The sequence below is a fragment of the Chelonia mydas genome, chromosome 3, assembly GCF_015237465.2.
Source record: "Chelonia mydas isolate rCheMyd1 chromosome 3, rCheMyd1.pri.v2, whole genome shotgun sequence".
NCBI lineage: Eukaryota > Metazoa > Chordata > Testudines > Cheloniidae > Chelonia > Chelonia mydas.
The window spans coordinates 90,767,437-90,794,663 of NC_057851.1; the positions used below are offsets into that span (position 1 = coordinate 90,767,437).

Here is a 27,227-nt window from a genome sequence, read left to right on the forward strand (position 1 = left end):
CTTTCTAAACACCAGTTCGTAGCACTTGTTTTACAAACCAGTAGTCTAGTCTTCAATATGAACTGCATCCCCTGACTAATTTGTAGCCATCAGAAAATAAAACCACATCTTTATCTGAGTTTATTGATAGGTAATATGTTCAAAATGACTGTACACAGTATTGGCTTCATCTGCCTTCAAAGGTCACAGGCTCTGACTAACAAGTCAGTCTTACTTAGCCTATGCTAATGTATTTGAGCAATTTAAAATAACTTTTAAATGAGATAAGAATTAGCTACATGAGAGAGCAGTAGAAACACCATACAGTAGATTATGATGACTACTGAAGTACAGCTCTGGATTCACTCCCACTGAGATTGTTTGTTTCAACATCACCCCCAGAGCATACACACACCACAGTTTATGTAATTACAAAGCACAATAGCATTTAAAATTTTCAAGAACTACACAACTCTATAGAAGTTTTTTAATCAGACCAACTAGTTAACTTGATGCCCAGAGTCCGTTTTCCAGGCACACGTCCACTGCTGGCAATAGACACCAGCAGAAACCGGTACCATAAGATATTAAAACAGATCAGGTTCTAATACTCTGAACTTAAAGATTAAATACTTTTATAGAAGCCAGCTATAGAATGCAAGTCTAATTACTGTAATTTCAGCATTCCCTTTTCTCCAAACTACTGCTCATAAGCATTTGCTGTCACACCCAGCAAGTGACTCATCCTTTGCAAAGAGGCTTGCTACTTTCCTTGCAAATTCTCAGCTTGATTAGAGCCAGAATATAACTTAGCAAGTATTTAAAAAATACTTTGACACAGGTTTACAATATACATCCTTTAACTCCTGGGGCCAAATCTTCACAGCATGTTTGTTTTTCCTGTGTCCTTTTGTCAGCAATAGGGCATGTCTAACACACTAACTCCAAAGTGAACCTATACTTTCAGAGAAGTTAATGTTCTAATTCCTGCAATTAGCACTCAAGCTAAATGCATTAATATATATTGCACTGAAAACAAGACCAAGCCAAAGGGCTGCAAGGTATCAGATAGTAGTGTAACATGCACCATTTTAATTGGCCTAAATGCTCAATACTTAGTGAAGGCTGACTTTGAAAACAAGGCAACACGAATTGTCAAAAGTAGCCCTAACTTGCTTAAAATTCCTCCTATAAATCCTGTTTTTAACTGTCTAATTAAATAAAGTTCCAAGCCAGTTGTTCTTGCACCCTTTGCTACTCGCAGCACTGGGGGAGGCAAGGGAAACACAACAAACTGACTGATTTTACATCTACCTCACCCACAGCACTAAACCTGAAGTACTCCTATAAAAACCAGCATCATAGTAATTAATCACCGAGCTTGGCTAGAAAAGTCATTTAGTGAAAGGACAAGAGGACATGATCTAAAGGTAATCATGCAGAACAAGGCATGGTCTACTACATGGGCACCAAGCGCACACATATTTACAACCACATTTTAGTCTGGAATACTGTTAGTTTCAACAAGTGGTGAAATGAACTGAAGCCTTCAGAGGAGAAGCAGAGCTCAGTCAAAGTCCCGGTTTGTAAGAACCAGCGGAGCCACCAGAGTCCACACATACAGCACAATGCCAATCCAGCTGGAAGATATCTTCACCCAGACAGACGGCCATTTACTAATCATCGTCTCATAGGAAGAGTCAGGACTGGAAAAGAAAAAAAAAAGACAGTTACAGGGAGAGTCACTTAGCTGTGATTTTTGTTATCTGAAGGTAGACTGGTGTAATAGATTACCAGTGCCTCAGGCTCATGATGGGTTGTGTTTGAGTTAGCTCAAAGTTTTAAACCCCTAGAATATCTTCCCTGTTGTGTGCGAAGCACAAGCAAACCTTCATGACAATTCCATTACCAATAACTGCTTTTGCCCTGTTCCTTTCAAAATGTAGACGGATTCATTAGCAGTTATTGATTATTACTGATTTAAAGAACTGGGGGATTGCAAGATTTAGTTCCAGAATCAGGCATAATAGAATCAAGGTTATTAAGTTCAACATCTGTTTGGGAACCTGGGTGTGCACAGAGAAAGCTTTACTATTACCAGAATGTAACTACTTTTATTAGCTCAATTAGTAAAGACAAAAGCTCCAAACCACATAAAAAGATAGCAAAAACATAATTAAGGTATCTTAACAATTCCTCACGCATAAACTCATAGATTTACACCCTTCCTTGGGGATCTGGTGGTAAGAGGGAAGTGTTCAGCCCTCAAACCTGGCATGCCAAACAAGTCTGATACTGCAGGTCTCCCTCTTAAATGGTGGTCTCACCTATTACAGGACCAAGGGGCTGTCATGAACATTCATACAAATGCCCAGCCTCCGTTGTCCACATTTAACTGATAATGTTGGAGTCTCTTTACCCTATAGGTTAGCATATTATTACATTTCAAGTAATTAAGTCAATTCATTGCCAAGGCAAATTCTCAGATAAAGCATTTGCGAACATATCTTAAAATATCCAAGCCTAGTATGAGTTCAATGTTCTTGTGGTTACCTGGTATAAACTTCCCCCTTAAACTCATCTTCCCTTATGTGCCAAATGCGATATCTTAGCATTATTGTAATGAACAACAGGCATAGTCTCAGACTAAGATGTCTCAAAAATAAAGAAGCTGATCCCTGTAATTATAAACTTCAAAACATCAACAGCTATTTCCTCTCCAAAAAGACAAGGGAAGGAAAATTAGGCATCAACTCCTCCTAACTCTCATTCTACATTAGACCAAACTTGTGTTCAGAGCACAGCACTAAGTCCAATCAATAATGTCTTGTTTACATGCGCAATGAGCTCTACTTGGCTTCCCTACAAATCTCCTGAGTGGGAAGAAATCTGAGGCTAACAGCCGTCTTCTGAGTTTGCCATTACACAATCTTGGAGTTGTAGACCTGAAGAACTATTATGAGGGATATGATCATCCAGTTATTTAACTAGAGTTCTCTGACATCATCTCAGCAACAAAATGTTTAAAAAAAAAAACACCCACTGTCTGCTGGAACATTCAGGGGCTAGGTGCACAACAGTTAATCAGAAAAGTGTTTTTACATCAACATTTATGGTGGAGAGTTTCAACAGCATGGACATGAAAAAATTAACTGAATTTAGAGTGAAATTCTGAAAATCCTCCTGGCAAGAGTTTACAACAACTATAAACCCACCTTATTATGAAGGCACTATTGCGGGTAATTAGAGGTTTTTGAGGCCACCAATCGAAAAAGACAAGTACACCTTCTGGGTGGTAACACCTAACCGCAAGGTCCAAGGATGCCAAACAGACAGTGAAATTGGATAATACTTTCTCTACTTTTCCTCCCATTAGAAGGTTGGGAAGCTACACTCAGTACTTCAGAAGTGGCAGCTGTATTCAGAGTGCAATCCTATACCCTCACCATCTGGTCCACAATTAGGTAAAGGAGCTTGGATATCAGATCCTCGGGGGTCAAAGTTACAAGAAACCCCATGATACCCGCCTTAGAGTTATTTGATCTTTCCAATTTCTATAAAAGTCTTAGAATTCTATGGACAAAAGTGGGAACCTTAAGCCACCTGAAGATGGGTCAGCTTTTTCTTCCTTCTCCTTTGTGGAGAAAAAGAAATAGTACCCCAAAAGTATCTCCAGATTCTACTTTGATTTCCTAGGTAGCAAGAATCAGCTGTCTTGGTATCCCATTCAGAGGGATTCCTCTTAAGAATAGCATTCAAATGCCTCAAGGCACTACAAGCCTGTTTTAAACAGACCACTTCACAGGAAGCTCTTGATAACTCATATTAAGCCAGTCTCCCTTACTCTTCAAAGCACTCAGTGCCAACTTAGATTTACTGAAAAAACTTCGAAGGAAGACAACTAGACAGCAAAGTGCTTGCCCAAGGTATTGACAGCCTGGGGAGAGCTTCATGTGTACTTTCTATCATCCTCAAGATCCCTCAAAATGCAAATGATACCAATTATGTTTGTCAGGTCCAGATATTTTCTAATTGTACACTGATCTATATTTTGAAACCCCTCAGCTTTCCCAAACTAAAAAATTCCAAAGAAACAAGACAGAATACAAAACTACCAGCAACAATAAAAAAATAATAAAACAATAGAAGCAGTGCATTGGTCTAGACACATGGGGCAAATATAGCCAAGACAAATTTCAAATCTAAGTTAAGAAAATCAGAAATAAAGTTGAAGTGTAAGATGACATGATGCAACAACAGGCCAGTCAAACAATTGCGAAAGTGAACCAGGCACAAAAGCAAACGTAGCTACAAGGAACTTGTGATCATATTTGTGGACAGACAAGACCTGAATGGTATTTACTGGCTGTGAAACAAATCATGCAAGATGACTTTTGTCCTTTTGAAAAGGTGTTCCAAAGATGCTGAACACTTTGGGGTAAGCCAAATAAAACCCATAAATGACTCAGAAGCAACAGATCCAGAGTGGGACTATACAGCATTTTCTTTAGAATTTTTTTTTAAAGTTTCTCTTTGCTGTTCTTGCACAGTCTTAGTTATTGCTTCTACATTATATTGGCCGATCCCGTTGATGGAATTACTGCCCCATAAATCACAATTACATTTTTTTATATAAATAAAAAAATCCTCACACACACACTCACTCATCCTTTGCAATGAAATTTCAGAATACATACAGTTATTTCACTGTGCAGATATCTATAGTCTTCGTGATTCTGTCGGTCTCTTTTCCTACTCTTTTCCCTAGCATTAAATTTATGTTTGCGTATGTATGGGTTTTTTTCTTTTCAAATTACTCACACCCACCTACACCTTTTTGAGTTCTAAATATTCTGTGAAACCCAAGACAAACATTTAGCCATAATCCCACATAACGGTCTACAATTTCATTTGTTTTTAAACAATTCCTTTTGTTCAAAATAGACTCTTTAATGGTTTCCTATATGTTAAAATGAACTCTCAGTGAGTCGGTCACGAGTTAAATATGGCTCTACCATCCTTATTCAGGTAGTACCTTACTCCAATAGAAGTTCCAGTGGAACTACTCCACTTAATTGAGGGTGGCAGAACCTCACCCTTAACAATGACGACGATTGCCATTAAATAAGAGCTTAGTTTTTAACGACAAATTCATTTCATACATAGCAATAAATGCTACCCCTTGAGAATTCCTGTCACACCGGTACATGTACTAAAAAGGATGCATCTCTTTTGAGACATCTGAAAATATAACTTGAATCCAAAAAAACTGTAGTATCTTGTGCATTCATTACCAGTACAACATCTCAAGTGTGTGTACCTGTACCAGTTGGTGAGGGTCATCATGATATACAATGAGGCCAGGAAAAGCATGAAGTGAAAGAAGGAATAACTGTAAGTAACTCCATCCCTTTCATTATCTACAGCACGGTGGCCATCATCTCCATCATCCAAAGAGCCATCACTTCTGGGTACTCCATCTTCTATCAGTGTTGATTCATCATTGGTAAGCGTCAGTTTGTTAACCTGGCTGTTACTGGATGTCCGGATGCTGTGTTTCAGGGAAATGAATACAGTACATTATCAAAATAAAAATCAAATTGTAGTAATCTGATCATTAGCAGTAGTACAAGTCACTTAAATCCCAATTAATTCATCTCACCTTGAATACAGAACACACAGCAAAAACAGAATAAGTCCTACAATCCCTTGTGCATCCCACCACTGGACGACCTGACCTTGGCTTGGAATGGTGGTGGTGGTGTTGTAGCCAATCATGCGCAGCAAGCTTGGATTGCACTTCCTTTCTGAGTTGGGAAGGAGATTACATTAGAAATTAAAACAAGAACAGGGTAAATGGTTATGCAAAATATTTTTATTTCCACACTGAACACTCAGTAATACAAGGAATTTTCATGTCCAACGTAAATGCAGAAGTTTTGCAAGTTCAGAACTTTGTGAAAAACAAACAAAGACTAAAGATCATGGATAGGACAAAAAAAAAAGTAAAGCAAACTAGAGATGATTATGTCATGTCAATACAAGACAGGTGTTAGAGGAGACAAGGAAATGATGTATGAAGTGTTTTACTGATTCCTTTACTGAACTGTGGCAAAAATACACTGCATTTTCTTCAGAATTCCTAAAATTTTAACACCACCAGCAGCCAAACACCACAGTCATTTAGGGGTTGTGTACACAGAGCAGCAATATTCGTGTATGCTAAGAGGATGCGATTTCTGAAATGTAAGATGTGCTGAGCATTAATAGATCTGTGTAGACCCTCCTAGCATGTTAAAAGTTCCCTAGTGCGCTTTAACATGTTCACAGTATGTCGTACTATGTTAAAACACACTAGGGAACTTTTAATACATGCCAGCAGGGTCTACACAGATCTATTGGTGCACTTCAGAAATCTCACTTTCGTGGTGCGCATTCCTGCTCTGTTTAGGCTAGCCCTTAGACTACACAATAAGTACTGACCAGTATTACCACAAATACACTCATTTTGAAGATTGAAGCTACATGAAAGAATGCTACAAATGTTTTTAAAAGCTCAACTATATTTATCAATTTACCAAACTGCAAGTGTGCACTGATGAAACACAGAAGAGAGAAACCTGAGTGAATGTGCTCCCACTTTCCTATAATTATTGCAGTTATAGCCCATGGCTAGTGTCTCCGAATGGCACCAACATCGGTGAAGCGCAAAGTAGTAGCTATAGTTAAGGCTGCATAAGCCTTACATTCTAAAGAGTCATGGGTTTTTGTGTTTGTTTTTTAAACCTTGAAGGCTAATATTTGGCAGATTTTCAAATTTGTTTTCTGCAGTGGAATTTTTGAATGTTTGAGCAAAGAGTTCAGTTGTTTCGAACTGCAAAGAGCATAAACCACCTGCATTTATCCATTTATATAAAAAAAATGACACTTCTTTTAAACAGCTGTAGCACCCAAGTAGGAACTTAAAATTTACCAGGGAGAGAGGCCATCTAGTGTTCTCGTAAAATTTTGCAATTTATGTAAGTTCTCGAGGTTTGGGTTTGTTTTTAAAAGAATTTTCCTATGTACACATAAATGATGTCATGTGATCTCTTAACAGTTAGCCAATGATTCTTGTTTTGAGAGAGAGAATAGGAACATCTGTAGTGAGTCCTGCATCCTTCCACACAATAAAGCATAGGTACATATGAAAGAAGACAAACTGAAGAAAATAAAACTCCTTCAGAGCTAAGGTATAGAAAGTTGTGCATAGACTGAGACAAGGGTCCTGCTTCTGACTGTACATATTGTACAATACTGTGTTTTAATGCTATCCAGAAAAGAGTTGAACACAGTAGAATTTTTGTTTGTTTTTCTTTTAAGAACACTAGGAAATTCCATACATACTCTCCCCTCCTTCCCATCACAAGAACATTAAGGTGACAAAATGAAGTTTCGGGAAGTCAGGAAATGAAAAAGCTCTTAATTGCCCTTATGCATGATAGTCTTTCATTACATGTTCACATACTATTTTATCCACGAGGCAATATCCGTGCTTACTTTGCAGCAAAGGAGATTCAGTTTTAGGAAAAGCTTTCTAACTATAAAAGACAGTTAAGTACTAGAAAAAGTCTTGGAATCCCTATTTATGAGTATGTTAGAAAAACACCCGAGAGAGGGCTGGTGTAGGTATATTTTATCCTACTTCAGTGCACAGGGATGGGCCCATTCCAACCTTCCATTTCTATGAAATGGGACCCCCAAATATATGTAGGCAGGAAGAGAAGACTATGATAGAGAATATTGTCTTCTTAGTCTAGAATTTTCTTCCTTCCTGCCATTTATCCTTTTGAACAGTTTTATGAAGAAGCTACTTTATCTTTAAGAATACAGCTTTTTTTTTTTTTTTTTTTTTTTAATGTAAGTCTGCCAAGCTTACCTGGTTCATTGGTCATAGCTGACCAGGTTAAATACATTGTATAAATGGTGATCACTGAAGACTGCAACAAACCAGATCTTGGCTGAGACTCCTATATGCAAGAGACATGGAGAAAACTAGATTGGGCAGCTGACAAAATGTCCACGGTTAAAATGTTAGCTATAGAGATGTTTCTGGGTTAAAAAAAATATATATATTCACTGAATAACATAGCATACCTGGATCTTAGGCAGAATTGACATTACAGAGGCGCCAATACACAGCAACATATTAACACTGATGAATGCCTTATTTTCAGAGCAGCCTTCTGGATGAGTGTAATAAACATAAAACAAGACAACAGCAACCAGAGACAGCAGGTAATTTAGTGCCGTAGCTGACAGCAGAGCTGTGAAGGGAGACAAACAAGACAGTTAAATTTGCTTAAAAGAAGCATCGTTATTAGCTTTAAAGAATATTTTATGATTGTGCTGCTATATTAAGAATCCACAAAATTGTATCAGATAATGGTTATGAACACATTTAAAAAACACTGAAACTTAAAGAAAAGTGTTTTAAAAATTTAAATTAGATACATTCTTTAGGGTAGGGATAACTTTTTTGCATTATTTGAATAGCACCTAGCACAATGGTGCCCTGATTCTGCCTGATGCCTCAAGGCGCTATCATAAAGACAAATACCACCATCAACGGGAAACGTGAGGCTTTAGTTTTGCTCCAACACTTCAACTGGGTATCTGTACAACTACCAAGGAGTTGGTCAAAGCAAGACAGACAAACCTGTAGCAATGTGTCTAAATTAAATTAACAGCACTGTCCCCAAATAAAACCAATAAAATCTGGATCTGTGGAGAGGCATTTATAAGCAGCTTATTTCTCAATACACTTATTCATCATATCTTTTGTAGAATTATGTAGGCTTACAAGAATCTGATAAACTACATTTTCAAAAAGCAGACTTGCCAGGCAAACAGAAAACTAGCCAACTAGGCCATTTTTGCCTCCTGAAATAAATTAAATCGTAAGTTTTATGATCAGCTATTATGATCTCATTACTCCAGTGCCGTGATTTTAACTGTCTCCTCTATTTTGACCCACTAACCATACATACCCAAAGAGGAGAGGCCTACAGAAAAAAAAATTAGTTGTGATAATTAGGGTGATCATATTTCCCTATGCTGATTACGGGACACCTGGTAAAATTACTCGTATTGAAGTGAGATCAACAGCAATCATTCAGAACTATGCACTACAAACCTTCAAATTAACATCAAGCTGACTGAGCCCCTGTTAAAAAGAAATACTGCATAGCTGGATTTTTTTTTTTTTTTACCTTATCTTTAAGGTTCACCCACACACACCCCCAAGACACACATGGGGAGAGGTGACACATCCACACTCCTGTACACACCTCTCACACGGGGGGGGGTGACCGACAGACCCAATCCTCCCCGCCCAGCGTTCTCCACCCTCCATACCTGGCTGGACCCATGGAATGGACCCGCCTCTCTGGGGATTTGACACAGTGTCTTCCCAAGGCAACACGTGGGGGACATGGGGAGTGGCGGGCTGGGAAACAGGGCCACATAGGGTCACATGCCCCCTTCCAGATTTCTGCGACAGTTCACACCAGAATGTGGCGAGCAGCAGCCTTTCGGCACTGTGAGGGAGGGAAGGGATGCTGCTTCCAGCCACAGGGGATGGGGGGGAGGGATGACTTGGCCCGTGTATTTGCAGAGCTCATCTCTCCCCCGCCCCAAACCCACTCCCCTGTGGCTGGAAACAGCTTGTTCCTTCCTGCCCACACAGTGCCAAAAGGCAGCTAATGCCTCTAGGTTGCTGCTGGCCATCAATATAACCCACATGCCTCCTGTCCCCTGGGCACAGCACAGCCAGGAATGGGTTAAGTCCTAAGGATGTACTGTGCACCAGGAAACCAGGGAACCTGACTGCAGGGGCTTCAGCCGAACTGGCCAGAGAGATGACTCAGCAGGGGAGTGATGAGGGGATGGAGCAGCTGCCCTGCACTCTCAGGGGGAAGGAACCAGGGAAAGGGTGGAGGGGGACAGGTGAAGAGGGTGCTAAGCTCTTGTTCAGGGGGCAGCTGTGGAGCCTGCAGGGTCGGGGTGTGAACAGGCTGGAAATTGCTTTTCCCCCGCCACTCCAGAGCTTAGCTGACGGGTGGAGAAGCTTCCCTGTTCCAGCACTGTGTGGGGCTCTGGCACACACAGGGCTCGGCTCGGCTCCTCCTGGTCCCGGGCTTTCCCAGGGTGCCGGCCCAGCCAGAGGCAGCGGGGGAAGGAAGGAACCTGCCAGACAGACTGTTGGTGAGCTGAGCACTCCAACCAGTGGCTCGTTCTCCACACAGTGCTAGGAGTGGGACGCACCCCGCTGGGAGAAATATGGAGGAGCAGCAAAGTGGGGGAAAAGGGGCAAAGCAGTGTGAGGACAGTGAGAGGGGAAGCACGTAAAGGGCCGATGGGTGGACAGAAGAGGTAACACATAACTGAATTAATGGAATGAGAGAAAATGCTGTTTATGAAAGCAGAATCTCTTCTGTACATTACATTCCTGGCAAAATGGCATTATATACTACACTGGTACATCTCACATCCACTAGATTTTCAAAATGCACACTGAAATGGGATAAAAGTTCTGTTACCTGCATACCAACATCTTGAATTTCCTTCCTCCATTTTTTCAACCCAAGATTCATTCCAAGAGTGAGCAAAGTCAATAAGCAGGACCAGCTGAATAAGAATGAAGCAGAAGGCCCCAGCCATGCCGACATAAAACCACACTGTAAAGAAAAATCAGACACAATCAATTCAGAGCAATGGAAGTTTTACCGCTCAATCTTAGGGGTAAGGGAAAAAACCAATAGTGAGAAATAGGGTTTGCAGCTTCATTTAAAGAGGTTTATTTTAAAATAAATTATAACTGCATCACATGCAATAAGACGTAATTCAGTGTTATCTTACCAGTCGTAAAGGGTCCCTCTGGGATGAAAAAAGCTCCAACATTAATTGCTATTGCTATAGCAAACTTGAAGAACCAGAATCTAAAGAAATCAAAAACAAAAACACAAACAAAAAAAATCAAGGGATGTACAGTAATAAACTTTAATCTGCGTTTGTGCTCACATAACTGATGTATTTATAAGCAGTCAAAAGAGCACAATGTAAATGAAAGTTAATTATTTGAAATGACAGGACTTAAAGTTTGCCTATTTTAGCTTGCATTTCAAATACATAATCTTTGCTTCCTTGTTTGTGCATATCTGAGAAATGTATCCATTAACTACTCCTGCAGAACACAGGAGATACTGACACTAAATTAAAATCTCTTTTGTAGTGAGGCAAAGAGAAGCATCAAGAAGTTTAGACTAGGCAGTTTTTGTTCTTAGTCCCGGTTGTACATAGACAGCTTCTGAGTTTGATGTCAGTTTAAACTCCTGTTCTGATGCCCCATGCATAGTACCATACAGTTGAATCCAGGGTGGATAAAAATTACAATGTTTTTAATTTTAAAAAAATCCACTTTTATTTTATTCCCTTTAAGTTTATTTGTTTGATTTACACATTGCTAGTCTTGGCGGGGGTGGGGTTAACACTGTCTTGCCATTTTATAATCTTAAATTGCTAAAGTGGATGTTTTGTACTTGTTTCCTAGACTCTTAATCTAGACAGTTCTATTCTATCCCATAGGCTCCATGTTGGCGGCCCACTCCCCCCAGCTCCCACTGACTGTCTCCCTCTCTAGGCTCCTCATCCCAATCCCCCCCACCCTGTTCATACTTCTTCACCCAATTTCCTTGACCAAGCAGTCCCAATCATCCCCTCATTCCACCTCCTTGTCAAATCTATCTTCCCCCGAGATCACCCTTAGTTTCCTTCCCTTCTTGGCTCCCAGGACAGAAAGTCTCCCTGCTCTCAGTTTCTGTGCCAAGTACTGTAGTGGCCCACAACCAGAAATAGCAACTGTAGGGAAAGTTCTTCTCAGCCCCTGCAGACCTGGGGTGGAGGGGAGCATGCTTAGTGCAGATGGAATCTGAAGAATTTAGCTGCCAAACCAGCAAGTCTCTCCTGAGCGTACAAAAGCAGATTTTTGACAGGCTTATAATTTAGCTATATTTCAGTATTTCCCCCCCACAGGTACAGTAAAAGGTACATCTAACCACATAGGAAACTGCCCTCCAAATTCCAAGCCCCTACTCCAAAGCAAGGAGGGACTAGATCTTCTCAACGAAATGGCTGTAACACATTGTTTTGCCCATGTGTGTGGATATTTCCCTAATCTTGTTCTCAAAACTGGCTGACCACTTTTTCTAAATTTTCTTTAAAAATTCAGCCTCAGGTAGACACCCAGCATGGAAAATTTCAGTCTGAATAGTCAAAGCCGAGCAAAGTTATAAAATCCTGACTCCAGTTTGTTATAATAGGAAGTTTCGGGCAACCTTAACTATAGGTGGTACTAACAGTCCCATCTATAAAAAATTTATATAGCTCAAAAGACAAAGCAAAATAATAAGGTCCTGGTCCATGCCTAGGGTTCTTAAGTAGTATAGTAACATTAATAATAATAATAATACAAAAACATATGTCCAGTAACACATACAAAGCAACAAACGACGACATCAGAGGTAAAAATCTAGTTGAGTAGTTCTTCACCTTTCCATGCTGAGATTCTCTCCTACCCCAGCTTTAGGGAACATGATCCAGTTCTATAGAGGAACAAATTGCAATTTGGGGGGAGGAGCACATCAAACTGACTGGGGGAGGAGCACATAATGAATTTTAAAAGCAAGCAAAGCTTATTTTAAAATCTGGATGGTTCAGTGCACTAATTACACAATCTATAATGCATTAACTCCTGCTTCTGAATCTATGTGAGGAGTTTGATTTCCTCCTCATCAGCTTGGAAGAATAACCTTGATAAAGGAAGAATAGGTCCAAGCTTTGCATAAATAACATGCTTAATTCCAGATCCTTTTCAGATTACCTAAAAGCTTAGAGTACCTATATGTACCCACCTGGTTTAATTTTTGGGAAGAATACTATATTCCTACAGTCTAAAATTGCTAAGCATTCCAAGGATTACTGCTGGCTTACATAGAGGCTGCTGGAGTTCTGTAGGCTTTTGTTTTGATTACACTGATAAAAACGGGAACTGCCTAGATAGTACTCATTTCGCAGTTATGAATTTACACAACTAAAGTAACTGTCCCACGAAATATTGTCTGATGGCTCCAACTTATACACAAGTGTGGAAAAATTGACGGATATGCATGGGTAAATACAAGGTCTCTGTTCTGCAGTACAGTCTTGCTGTCACTGATTTAAAGAGCATCGTTGAAGACACATGTATAATTAAAGGACATGATTTACATGCAACTACCCTGAATGGGTACCACTGAAGACACCACTGCTTCTGGCAGAGATGTTTAAAACTACATTACTATATAATTTTTCAGTAATAACAAAACAGTTAAACCCTCTAGATATGTTTGCCTTGTGCCCAGAATCTTGCTAGACTAACTCTGACAGGCTACCAAGAGGAGCAAATTCCAGTGGTAGGATTGAAACAGGACAGCAACTGGTCTGACAGTTCAGCCTCAGGAGCAGACAACATGAGTCTCCAGAACAAAGACATCTGCCACAACAGGTTATTTGAGAAGTGGTCTCTTAGGTTAAAAGGTTTCACACCATGCAGAATTTGTATATATTTTTTAATAAGTGCCTTAAAAGGGGGGGGGGGGGGGTGTCTGTTAAAAGGTGTCCTTTCAAATTTCATCCATGCCAGAAGATGATATATGTGCAAGAAAGATGACAGCTCAAGGGATGCAACAGGTGTTGGTATTCCTAAGTACCTATACCAGTGTGAGTTTGCCATAAATCAGTATGCAAAATCAAAGATGCTAAATTATCTCCTGGCATAGTGGATACTTTCTCTTGCTTATATAAAACGCATGCTGCAAAAGCCATTTATTTTAGAGAGGTTTGAGGGTATGGTCCAAGAATGATGGGAGATAGAAAGGCTGGCTTAGTTGAATTATTGTTCATGTCTCATTGTTGTTCATATTTGCCTTTTAATGCAGAGGATATTACTCTGACCATTGCATTTACAATATAGAACCTAGAACCTTTGCATAGGTGTCTTTTTATTATTTAAATCTAAAGAAACAAATAAAACTAGTAAATAAAGCATAGTTGACTGTCATGGTCTGTCTAAACTGCTTTTCCCCCCTACAGCATGGGAATGCAATTCTGTAGTTTTATTAATTTCAGGAGATTTATACAATGAAGTCCAAATTGTCAAAGTGAGCTCAGTAGAACTCAAGCAGCTAATCCCTGCAGATTCACTAAAATGGGGAAGACTAGCCAATCACGCTTTCCTTATTATGCGATTGTTTGTGGATAACAGCAGGTGAATCTTCATCTTCTGTGGTAAAATATCTGGAAAATACTCTGTTCAGCAGCTATCACTATGGGTGCTAAGAGTTTGCACTACAGAAACTGTCTTACGTGTTTTGAGCTATGTTCCAATGACAGCAGTTTGGATTCCACTGGTTTAAACAACTACACTGTGCACAAATAGAGCCAGGGAAAGACCACCAATATAATCAGCCAACTTCTTGAAGAACTAGTATTTTACAATTATTTTTGGTTAGGTTATCCTAGATATGAATATAATAAAAAATACAGGGGAAAAACACCTGGAAGTTCAAAAAGTACAAAATAATTTCTCTCTACCAAAAAAAGAAAGAAGGGGAAGAACAACAGACTTGTTACTGAATGGGGTGGAAACAACTTTAAACAGATCTTCCATAACTGTAATTCCAATTCTGAAAGTAAGCTTTTACAACTGAAGGGATGTGTTCACGTTCATCTCCCTCCTCCCTCATTAATTTAATATGATTTTCCCTAAAATATTTGATCTGTGAGCCTGCATTATACTTCCATCTGCTAAAGAATTCCCTTTTTATAGCACAGTCAATCTCACTGGAGTGTTTACCTGTTATTATTTTCAAAAATAGCTGTATCACACATACACACCAAACAGTCACAGTTGTTGTTCTCATATCTTACCCATTGTGCACTGCTGCTCTTGGATCATTGCTGCTCTTTACTTTGATCATCAACAAGGAGAACAGAAGGAAGAACATGGCCATACCAAAGCACACACGGTACACTGCTTTGTATCCAACTAAGACATCACAATTCACATGACCATGCACACCAGGAATAGTTGTTCCAATCCCTCCATCACAAAATCCAGGAATCTATGATTAACACAAAATGTTTCAATGATATTTGTTCACCAGAAGCATTTTAGAGATATATTTTTCATTTTATTAATAAAAATATACATCACTTAATTCTGTCAAATTATTTACACCACAATATTTCACTTAAAACTACAACATTGCATAATTCATGCAGCTATGCAAACAGGTAGTCCAACAAACAGATTAGGTTTGCTTTAAAAACAATTAATTTTATGTGTGGATTAGAATTATAAAACAAACATTCTAAAAAACACACACACATATACATATACACCCTCCCCCAAGAGAATTCAGACAACACAACTGAGCCACCATCAATTTTTTGGGACTCACAACGGAACTTAAGTTCCATTTGCCGGTCTGAAACAACACTAATAACAGCCCCAGAGCTGCATATATTTCTGACGACAACTATTATGACGGTAATGAAACAAAATAAACGGCAAAAAGAAAAGGAGTACTTGTGGCACCTTAGAGACTAAAAATTTATTTGAGCATAAGCTTTCGTGGGCTACAGCCCACTTCATCGGAGGCATAGAATGGAACATATAGTAAGAACATTATATATATATATATATATACACACACACACACAAACACACACGTAATTTGCCATACAAACTGTGAGAGGCTAATTAGTTAAGATGAGCTATTATCAGTAGGAGAAAAAAAAAAACACTTTTGTAGTGATAATCAATATGGCCCATTTAGACAGACATCCTTAGGTCTATTTGGACACATGAAAAATAAAAGCCTCCAAAAAGCCACTGCAGTTAATTAAGAGCAAAGTACCAGGGACAACTAAAAAAATATAGCTGATAGTATCTATCTGTTTCTGTCCATATCAGGATATTAGTAAGAACTCTTTAAAGTCTGATGTACTGTAAACCACACTTTACAAGGCCGTAATATATCTTTCCCAAATGGTTAAAATGGCTTTCCCCAAGTTCTAAAGCGGTTACTCTCCCATAGCATAAAGAGCATTTACAAACACTTTGATTTTAACGAAGGACAAGACCACAAGATACATATCTGATGTGGGTTAAGGAGTGTAACATTTAATTGGGAAAATTAAGATTAAAAAAATGGATACTAGGATTAAGTATGTAAATGGTCAGTGCTCCCCAAACTTTTGAGGGTCATGCCCCCTCTTACCCCTGTCCGCAACATGGACGAATTAAGGGGGCTGCAGCTGGGGGTGGGTCTGGGGCCACGGCCAAGGGCCAAGGCTGGGGATGGAGCCACAGCCAGGCTGCCGTGGGGGCCAGCAGCTAGGCCTTTGGCCAGGTGCGGCTCCACTCCCAGCCTTGGCCGGGAATGGAGTCACAGCCTGTGGCTGGGGTGGGGCCAGAAGCGGAGCCGTGCCAAGGCTGGGGACAGGTGCAGGGCCGGGAGCAGGGCTGAACAGTGCTCCCTCCCTAACTCCCTGTAGGGACTGGCCCGGGCCCCACCATGCCCCCAGATGTTCCTTCACACACACACACCCCAGAGGTCGGGGAGGGTGGGGTCTGCCCAGTTTGGGGACCTCTGATGTAATTACAGCAGTCTGTTCAATACATGACTAGCAAGCCATATTAGAAAAGTCACAATTCTTTTAATCAGTTGAATCAACTGCACTACAAATTGCTTATTCCCATTAGCAAAAAACATGTCACCTAAGAAAAATGATTTCCACCTTACAGTCTCAGATTTAAAAGCTAAAATTTAGCAAGTAGAACACAATGAAACCAGAAAATGTATTATTCTACATACAAATGTGTTGTGTTGAAGCAGCTCTTGAACCTAAGAAGTAATTCAAGAGACTCAGTTTTACTTCTGAAGGCTGCTGCTTATATAATAACTGCATACCAATTAACACTACACTTCTTCCAAGATTCAGCTGCTTATACTTAAACAGAACTTGTAAGACTATCTGATGACTCCAAATAATATTAAAAGCATGTTTACTAGTAGCAATGTAAGTACTTCACACATGAAGCATGACATCATGAAAGTATGTGACTGTCAACTATTTTGCAACATCTGTTCTACCAAAACATGAAAGCGGAAAAGTAATGACCTTCTTCAGCTGTTCCTCCATTCCTGGCATTAGCATGACGCAGGCAACGCTCACTCCAAGGAGCAAGATGAAGGCATAAATCAGCCTAGTTACGGTGGAGTTGTTTCCACTGGGGCAGCAACGGCACAGCAGACATGGGGCACTGCCACATAAGCATGGTATCTGGAGGAAAGATAGATTATAGAGCAGTTTACATTAAACAATTATGAGTTGTTTATTAGGTTATTCAAAGATTTACGCAGGATGTGTGGATTTTTAGTGACGGAAAAATCTAGCCCACCTCCTTATCAATGCAAGATAATTCCCCATAGCATGTTACATTGTTTTGTCTAGCCCAGTGAATGTTCCATGAGATTAGGTTTCTACACTAAAACCTACCATTATAAATGTTAAAGTCTGCATCAATGCACAAGGCAGATTACTTCTGTTTTTCAAGGACAATTGTTAATTTTGGGGGGAGAAAGTTCACAGGCTTGGGGTTACTTTGGTGCAGAGGGGGCCCTAAGTGTTGCACTATGGTCAGTTCTTATTTAGCTAAGGAAATCTCTGCCTGTGAAATGTGTTTAACGTTTTGCTGTTCTAGGTTTTTTTTTTAATCTATATACTCCGATATTTTGGGGAAGGACTGTCATTTTCTATATGCCTGTACATTAAGGTTTAAGGGCTATTCATGTCGATTACTGGGATTTCTCAGCACCTCTGTAATAGAAATAAAATGGCCCAATCCTTCTGTTAAAAATATATTGCTTATTGACAGAGTTTGGCAGCTATTCAAACCAAGACACATCAGGTAATTCCCAATTACTTGATTAACTTGCACAACATAGAAAGGATTTGAAAATCCAAGAGTAACACAAAAATGGAACACACAAATTAGTTCACATCTAGCAAGTATTTTCAGTTGTACCGTATTCCTTTCTACCATTGCCAAAACCTTGAGAAAAAGTGTTATATTTGAGGACAAAATAACTCACTCATTGCTTTAGCACATCTGGATGCAGTTTGCTCTTAAACAGGAAAATGTGTATTATTTCATTGCAAACCTATAACATTTTGTCTCTAAGCAGCGTTCTCCCACCCAAAGATTGCATTAAATGCGGTTGGGACTCCACAAGTGAATGTCAACCAGATTATAATAATTGAAAGGAATATCTAGGAATATGGATCACCCCAAGATATTTTCTTTTTAAATTTAGTTTTCTTCATAATTTAGTTAAAAGGGAATAACATTGTTTTATTCTATGGTAGGTAGTGTGGACAGGTGATTAATATCTAAACTTTGGTGGTCATGTAGTTTTCAGTGGAAATGTAAAGTTACCAATATCAGAATCACTTAATGCTAGCTCAGTGTTTCCTGTGGTCTTGTAGTCACCCCCAATCTTTTTTACCCTCTTCATCTGTATTTGCTGTTCTTCAAAGTTGGAGCAGCCAAGAGCTATCACAATACTCTACTACAGAAACACCTTTCAAAAAGAGTATAAATAAAGCTACAGAAGGAGCGTTATAGCACTTAGATAGCACAATCCTGGTCCATTTCCCCTCCACTTCCACACATAAAAGGCTGCAATAACCTTTTGCTTCTGCTCTTGATTTTTCCACTAAGATCTACAACTCAAGAGTGTTTGGGCAGATGGCAAGCAACAGACTGGTAACTGTGACAGGGTATGACAAATACTGTCTTAAGCTATAAAGCCACCACTTGATGTTCTAACATCGATCTTAAACCTTTCCCTAAACGATGCTCCAAAACCAACTTGTTCCTCAAAACAACACCCATAACCCAGATTATTTTTTCCATATCCCAGAGTCTGCATCTAATCTTTTTCCCAGGATTTTTTGGCTGCTGCTGGGTGGAATCGTGGGCTTGGCAGAGCTTTCTTTCCCTTGTTTTAAGATGGGCGGGGGCTCCGACTGACTGCCTGAGCCCCAGCCACTGCCAGCTCTATGAGGCTGATGTTTCAGTTAAAACGGAGAGCCAGATAATGGACACTTAGATAAATGGAGTTCTACTATATACCAAGAAAACACTGTGTTCAACCAATCCCTATACATATTGTGGCACTGGGAACTAAAGTTCAGCAATTCATTTTAATTGCAGAAAAACACAGATTTTTACGGGGGGGTTTTAATGGAGAATTTTGGACTTTTTAATCACAGAAAACTAGAATCCTTTGTCATAAGTCACTCACGCAGTGCTCAAGTGATTGCTGTAGCTTGCTCTTAACTAAGGATGCAAAAGTGTAAAGCAGTAGCATAAATAAAGAATAATTTTCTCCTTGTCCCTCGGTCCTAACGCCTGACTATCACACAGGCAGATGCTTTCATTTTTTTTTTTAAATTCGTGACTTTTGGTCACAACTTCACTCTGAAAAATCATGTCCTGACAGCTCATGCTTGCATCCACGGCAGTTACACATGCACATCACAGAACAAGAGATTCCTAGGCACACTACTCATACGTATTACAGTAGAACCTCAAAGTTATGAACACCTTAGGAATGGACGTTTTCGTAACTCTGAAATGTTCATAACTTTGAACAAAATGTTATGGTTGTTCTTTCAAGACGTTTACAACCAAACATTAACTTAATACAACTTTACTATGCAGAAGAAAAATGCTGCTTTCCTTTTTTTAATAGTTTACATTTAACACAATACTGTACTGTATTTGCTTTTTTTTTTTTTTTTTTTTTTGGGGGGGGGGGGAGGACAACGGGGAGGGTGGAGGAGGGTCTCTGCTGCTGCCTGATTGCATACTTCCAAATGAGGTGTGTGGTTGACTGGTCAGTTTAACTCTGGTGTTCGTAACTCTTAGGTTCTACTTATTGTTTGTAGCATCATAGTACCTGTGAACCCCAGTCATGAACCAGGCCTGCACTGTGCTAGGTACTGTATAAACAAAATAAAAAGACTGTCCCTACCTCAAAGAGCTTACAAGCTATGTATAAGACAAGAGACACTGGATGGATACAGACAAACCAACGGGGGAATACAAGGAAACAGCAAGACAATACTGATCAGCAGGATAGGCACTGGTCTGAGTATACCAGCAGCCTAATCACTGTCAAGTTTTTTGTAGGCACCACGGTAAAGGAGAGTTTTAAGAAGGGATTTGAAGAGGGATAATGAGTTAGTTTTGCAGACGTTTACAGGGAGCTTATCCCAAGCTTGAAAGGTAGCATGGGAGAAAACATGAAGGTACGTGTTTGAAAATTTAACAAGCAGGCAATGGAGGTTGGCATTATCGGTCAATCAGCGGTGGGAACTGACCTTTTGAAACTGAGTAAGAGACAGGGAGAAGAGGAATAGCTGTGAAGGGCCTTGAAAGTGAAGACATGCAAATTATGTGTTTATAACAGAGATCATATTACAGTTGCTTCTTAAAGCCACTCTTTGTTTCAGGGAAATATAGCAAAAAGGAATTTATTGGCCAATAGCATTTTTTGGCAAGTAAATGTGTTTGAGCAAATTGAGAAGGCAAAGTATGTGCTTCATGTACCGAATTACTTTCTTCCCAGATATGAGCGTATTATCATTCGCATCATTTTATGATATGTAGTGAGAATGCCCTAAATTTAGGATTAAAAGAATTTTTGTCCAGGCACATTGCAGAATGAATCATAGCTATTACTGTACAGATCACTGCTTCAAGTGAACTCATCAGTCCCAACTCAATTTAGTCATTGTGGTGGACATGGAGCTGCTCTGTAACAATTTACTTACACTGAATGTTGATCTGGTTATTGGAATGTTTACCATATGACAATATTAGGTTAAATATTGGGATGTTTACTATATGACTATATGGGTTAAATCAACAGGGCTGTTGCAAAACAAATGGGAAAGCGAAACAATGACTCTCCCTCAGCAAACACAGGGGGTTGTTCCAGGAGAATGGGAGAGCCATTGGCCAGACAACAGAACTGACCTCCCACTCAGGCCCACCAAACTGGTTTTGGACAGCAGGGACAAAAAGCCCAGGAACTAAGAGATCAAAGAACTCTGGATGGATAAAAAGTGATTCTCTAAGGAGGGAGGCAACTGTTTGGGAGCTGTTCAGAGGAACAAAAAACAAACATCCAGGACCTGCTGAAGTATCTGAAGAAGTTAGATCGGCATGGACCCACTCAGGATGGTATGGCTTTAAGTAACAGACATGTACGCACACTACTTACTGTTTTAAAAGTCTTCTCTTCTTATTATGCTTTGATTCTACAGTTAAGATTGAACAATATGTTGGTTTAAAAGGCTGTCTGGTCAACCTATTCACATACTCAGGCCTTGTCTACACTACTGCGGAAAGTTCACCTAAGTTACGTTACTCCAGCTACGTGAATAACGTAGCTGGAGTTGTCGTAGCTTAGGTCGACTTACTGCAGTGTCTACACCGCACTGCGTCAAAGGGAGACACTCTCCCGTCGACTCCACTGTAACGACAAGATTAAGGTGAGTACCAGACTAGACCAGAGAACGCTCTGTGGTCAATTCAGTGGGTCTTCACTAGACCCACTAAATCAACCCCCGCTGCATCGCTCACAGCAGCGTCAATCCCATTAAGTGTAGACATGGTCTTAAGTCAGACATGCTGGGTCAGCAAGTTGATTCGCAAGGTACAGTAGTCCAAGACTTGGTCTAAAAGTGGGCGAAATTTGTGATTCCACTACAGTAGAGGAAAAAGCAGGAAGCAAGACATCAAAACATCTCAGAAACCAGAGAGCTAACCCTGTAACTTTAACAAGACATCATACACTGCATGCGCTCCAAGCATTTAGCTACTCAGCATTTTGATGAAGAAAGCAAGGCAGCAGTGAGGAACAGAAGCTAGTTTGTTTGGGCTTTTGCAGGGAGGGGGAAGAAAAGAGAGCTTAAGCAATAGCAAGTCAATTTAAAAAAAAAAAAAAAAACAAAACATGTATGTGTACATATACCTATCCAGAGGGCTGCAAGCTGACTCTGGAAGTGACTCTGTACAAAGCAGTGCTCAGATTATTTTCAGAGAGTGCACATGGGTCACTTTCTATATACACTTATCTATATATCTAGGCCTTGTTAGAGCTAGAATTTAGAGGTTAGAAAGGCTAAGTCTACACTGTGAAAATAAGTTATGTTTGCAAATGTGAATTAACGCATGCTTTATGTTAGTAACACCATTAGCAGCTAACAGTCATTTTAAAAATAGTGTTACCCAACAGTTAAGCAAGACCAGGTAGCATATTTTTAAACATGACTATGTCTAATCATGTCACCATCTCTAAACTGGTTAACACGTGAATTAACATATTTTCTAACACTTCATTTTTCTACTGCACACACTTAAAAAGGATCTCTGCGCATCGTTAGAAATAAATATACACAACAATATATTTACATCTACATCAGCAAGACAGCTTACATTTATAAATTTAACAATTCTAAGAAATTAGAAAATTAAAGTTTCTACATTCTTAACTAATCCTGAATAAGGGAGACCCACTGGTGATTTTTGCATCATGATAGTGCGCTGCGCACGCAAGCAGGACTGAGATAACCAGTGGCAGATCCGTTAATTGTAAATGGGTTTTACTAAACAACAACAAATGTCCTACAAGAACCTCATTACAGTTACTGTATTTCCCGCACCTCACTTTCACTAGATTTCTACACTTAGCACATAAGATATTTAATTTTTTTCAAAAGACAGAATGAAATGGAATACTGTACATCACTTTTTTGGTTTTAAACCAACGGTATTTAATTCAAAACACAGTGTAAAAAATTTTTAAATGCACCTAAGTTAATCAGGACACTAAGTCCCACTGATTTAAAAATAGTTACCCAAAAGCTCCAAAACCACTCTTGTTCCTATTCTACCTATTTGAACATCAAGTAAATTATAGTGCTACATAGAATAATGACTCCCAAGATAATTAGCAAGCCGGTGATAATCTTGAGAAAAAAAACAAACACAGAGGAGTTGGTAATAGTTAAAAACTCAGTGGGAAAATACATTAAGTCTTAAGAACAGTTGTTTTTAATTAGCATATTTTGGAGTAATCAGGACTAATTTCCAGCACCTAACAATGCTCGGTGTGATAGTGACATCATTGCAGACTGTGCTGCAGTAACCAAAGTGTCTTGGTGAGAGAAGATGCTACAGAGGATGCAGCTGCTGCTAAGTAGGCCATGAGGAAAGAACTAGACATGTCTAATTTCAATAAGATGGAGGCAGCATTTCTGCAGGGTACCCACAGTAAAGGTAAAACTCAATACTGGTCTCAGTTACATTTTCACTATTTTTGCAGATCTGAAAAAACACCAGCACATTTTCCTGGGCAGTAAATATTCCCATCTCCTGACGAGCGGGACCATCGGCCTGGGCAGCTCGGCTGAGCCCCAAGCCAACGGGACCAGCGTGTGGCCCCCCTGACAAGCCGAGTTAAGCCGTTTCCCCGTGTGGAGGGCGGCAGCGAGGGAGACGACCCAGAGCAAGGAGGAGGCTTTAAGAGGAAGCGAAACGGCGGGTCAGGGAGCGAGGCCCTGCAGCCAGACGCGGCTCCGCTGGGGCCGTACCGCCGCTTTCGAGAATTAAATCCCGCCTGGGCACAGCCCCGGCAGAGGCCCCGTGGGGACAACGGGGCGGGAGCTCCGGGACAGAACTGGACGCCCCCGCAGGCCTGCGCGGAGCCCGGGGATTGCCGGGGCCCAGACACCGCGCTCTCCCCGCCCCGCAGCCAGGGCCCATCCCGCCCCCACGTTACCCAGCTCGCCATGGAGCACAGGCCCAGGACGCCCCCCATCTCCGGGGCGGGCGGCGGACTCCGGCGCTTTAAAGATGGAGGCGGCTCCCGAGTCCCGCAGCTTCTTCCTCAGTCCGGTTCTTGTTTACCCCTAAGACACGGGGCTTCCGGCCTCTGACGTTAAAACATTCGTCATTTCCGGAAGGCGTCACCCACTAAAACGAGCGGCTCCGCGGATGTCGAAATCTCACTGCGCAGGCGTTGAGGGGGCAGCGCGTGCAGAGCTGGAAGGGGCGCCCCAGTTGGGTGGGGCGGGCTTCAGAGTAGAACTAACCTCAGCGAGGGGCGGAGTTTTGGGCAGGGGCGGGGCTTGGGCATAGTGGGAGGAGCTCTGGGGAGGGCTTGGGGCTCCAGCTGAGGAGGGAAGGCTGTGATGTGGTGGGAGCTTGGCGGCGGGGGACCCAGGCAACCATGAACCGCAGCTGAGGGTTTCTGCCCTTGGCACAGGTCTGTGCGGTCCAGTCCCTCACCCTGTCTCCTGCACGTGCCTAGCAGCCTACTCTAGCTGGTTCTTCCCTATCTTCAGGTACAAGGTGTGATGTTGTTCCTTGTCCCTTTCCTTTTGGGTTTAGTGGTCCTTTTGGGTTCACTAATCTAACAGCTGCTAACATGTGAGAAATTAATTCATAATAATGGAAAAGAAAATTGTCCAAAGGGAGAGGCCTATATTCAGACAATATGGGAAGTTTTTAGGGGAAAATGAAAACAGGTTCCAGTCTTGCAGTGAGCTCCACATATGCACAGAAATCCACCTCCGTCCAGCGCGATGTAGGATCAAGGTCCAACTGTGTGTATGCTTTGTTTGTTCAGCTGTAATCAGAGTTAAATACTTGGCAACCATAAATTTAATGTTAAATGCACCTACAAATGACTAATCATTGCATTTGTAAAATTTGTTTGATTATTGATAAATAGGACAGATTTGACTTCATTGTTAAAAAGGTTCAGAAGGAATTATCTTTTAGTATTTAATAGAGTATCTAGAAACATGGAGTAATGAACTGTATAGGGAATAAACATTGTGTGATGTGGTTTTCCCCCAAAATAAACAAAAAATTGATTACTGAATAGTTGCATGTTTCTCTAGACAAAACTAACAAATAAAAAGTATTGGGTGAGGTTCTATGGTCTGTGTTATGCAGGAGATAGTTACAGTCCTTTCTGGTCTTAAAATCTGAGAATATTGTTTAATTTGGCACCTGTAATTGCCTGGCCCCTTACCTTTCAAAAGAAATCAAAACCTCCCAGACTCCTCCCTCAAAGTCTGGGTAGGCTGAGTAGTCCCTTCTCCAAGTCTGTCCCTCGCACCAGTAAGTTCAGCAACCCAAAACATCCTAGCTCTTACCTCAGAACCTCAATAATAAAAGGACTTCACATGGTCCCCCTGCTGTCCATTTGGTTTCTGGAGCAATTCCTCTCTGCAGTTGCTCCAGCAGCAGTCCATTGGGCACACAACCCCAGACCCCTCAGCTTTCCAGAGGACATTATTATCTCCTACCTTCACTTCCTGCTGCCCTCTTTTATGAGCATCAACCACTTAATTTCCAGCTCTTTTCTGAGGTGCAGCAGAGGGGTCTAATCAGCCAGCCAGCTGCAGGCCTCTGACTCCATAGGAAAGGTATCCTTTATACCTTTACAGTTGGTCAGGATGGATCAATACATGGAAACCCAAAAGGGAGAGGCTAGTGACTCTCCTGAGTTGCTTTCTTTCTACACCTTCTTATTAGGGCATATGGCCCTTAAATGTTAAAGCCATCATTTCCTTATAATTTACATAAGCAGTTGATATATGTATTAATTGGTTCCTGCCCTCAGCAGCTGAGTTCTCAAACTTAATTAATTTGTTGTTTTAAGTGGCAAGCGGCTTAGTGGCTGAGGGAATTATACAACATTTCTCTTGCATCCATATAAAAATGTCTGTCTCACTAAGCAGTAGGATAAAGTTTCTGAGATGGAAAAAAATTACTCTCCCTGGCTCCAAACCTGATGAATAAGGACTAAAGCTTTTATAATGCTATTCTATATTATATGTATAAAAAATAGCCTCTGAAATATATCAGAGGATGCTGTCCCCTAGAGGTCAGTGTAAACTAACGAATGGAAACATCTACAAGAGCCAGCACTGTGATGACAGCATTTAAATTGCAATTGCCTATTTGAAGATGGGATTTTTCACCTTGGGAATGTAAACTGAAAAGCAATACATAAGCACATATTCTCTAGGATAAATTTGTGTGTACAATACTCCTGTATATTTCACTTACTTATATTTAAACCACATTTAAGTGAACCTTCCTTGTCTGCAACTCATTTCCTTTTGCATGATCCTGTATTGAAGCCTCAACCCAACATTTTTAATGTTTCAATAATTTCCGTGACAACAGACTGATATATAGGATTAAGCCTTCATAGTGGGAGGAGGAATGGATTATAAGAGACTAAAGCTCTTGTTTCAGATAGAGCACACAAGAAATCATGATGCAAATTTATAGAGTTAAAATGAGTTCAAATGCTGTGTTTTTAAAGTCTGACCTAGAATTACATTAGTATTGAAAGAAATGCCTGTTAGAATGCCTTCACAACATCCTCTGGCAAGGAGTTCCGCAGGTTGACTGTGCATTGCGTGAAAACAAATAAAAGGAAGTATTTCTTCACACAACACACAGTCAACATGTGGAACTCCTTGCCAGAGGATGTTGTGAAGGCCAAGACCATAACAGGGTTCAAAAAAGAATTAGGTAAATTCATGGAGGATAGGTCCATTGATGGCTATTAGCCAGGATGGGCAGGAACAGTGTCTCTAGCCTCTGTTTGCCAGAAGCTGGAATGAGCGACCGGGGATGGATCACTTGATGTTTATCTGTTCTGTTCATTCCCTCTCAGGCACTTGGCACTGGCCACTGTCAGAAGACAGGATACTGGGCTAGATGGAACTTTGGTCTGACCCAGTAGGGCATTCTTATGTTCTAGAAGAAATGGGGGAGGGAGGTAATGTAACTAAAGAAACTTCTCTCTGATTAAACTTCTTTTGTTTTATGAATGCTCTTTTGAACATTTTCTAGGATTATTGAAAGTACAGTAGAACCTCAGAGTTACGAACTGACCGGTCAACCGCACACTTCATTTGGAACCTGAAGTACACAGTCAGGCAGCAGCAGAGACAAGACCAAAAAAACAACCAAAAAAACAAAAAAAAAACCAACCCCC

At 40.5% G+C, this 27,227-nt stretch overlaps 1 protein-coding gene across 1 annotated transcript; it reads right to left on the reverse strand.

Annotated features, from left to right (window-relative positions):
* Positions 1-107: 107 nt before the first annotated feature.
* Positions 108-24,312, reverse strand: SERINC1 (serine incorporator 1). Its single transcript, XM_007066192.4, has 10 exons — positions 23,982-24,312; positions 17,245-17,406; positions 14,986-15,179; positions 10,879-10,958; positions 10,560-10,697; positions 8,116-8,285; positions 7,898-7,988; positions 5,642-5,786; positions 5,300-5,530; positions 108-1,685 (listed from the first exon to the last, which is right to left on the reverse strand). The coding sequence occupies exons 1-10, from the start codon at positions 24,018-24,020 to the stop codon at positions 1,547-1,549; spliced, it is 1,389 nt and encodes a 462-aa protein (XP_007066254.2). The 5' UTR covers positions 24,021-24,312; the 3' UTR covers positions 108-1,546.
* Between the last annotated feature and the right edge of the window lie 2,915 nt (positions 24,313-27,227).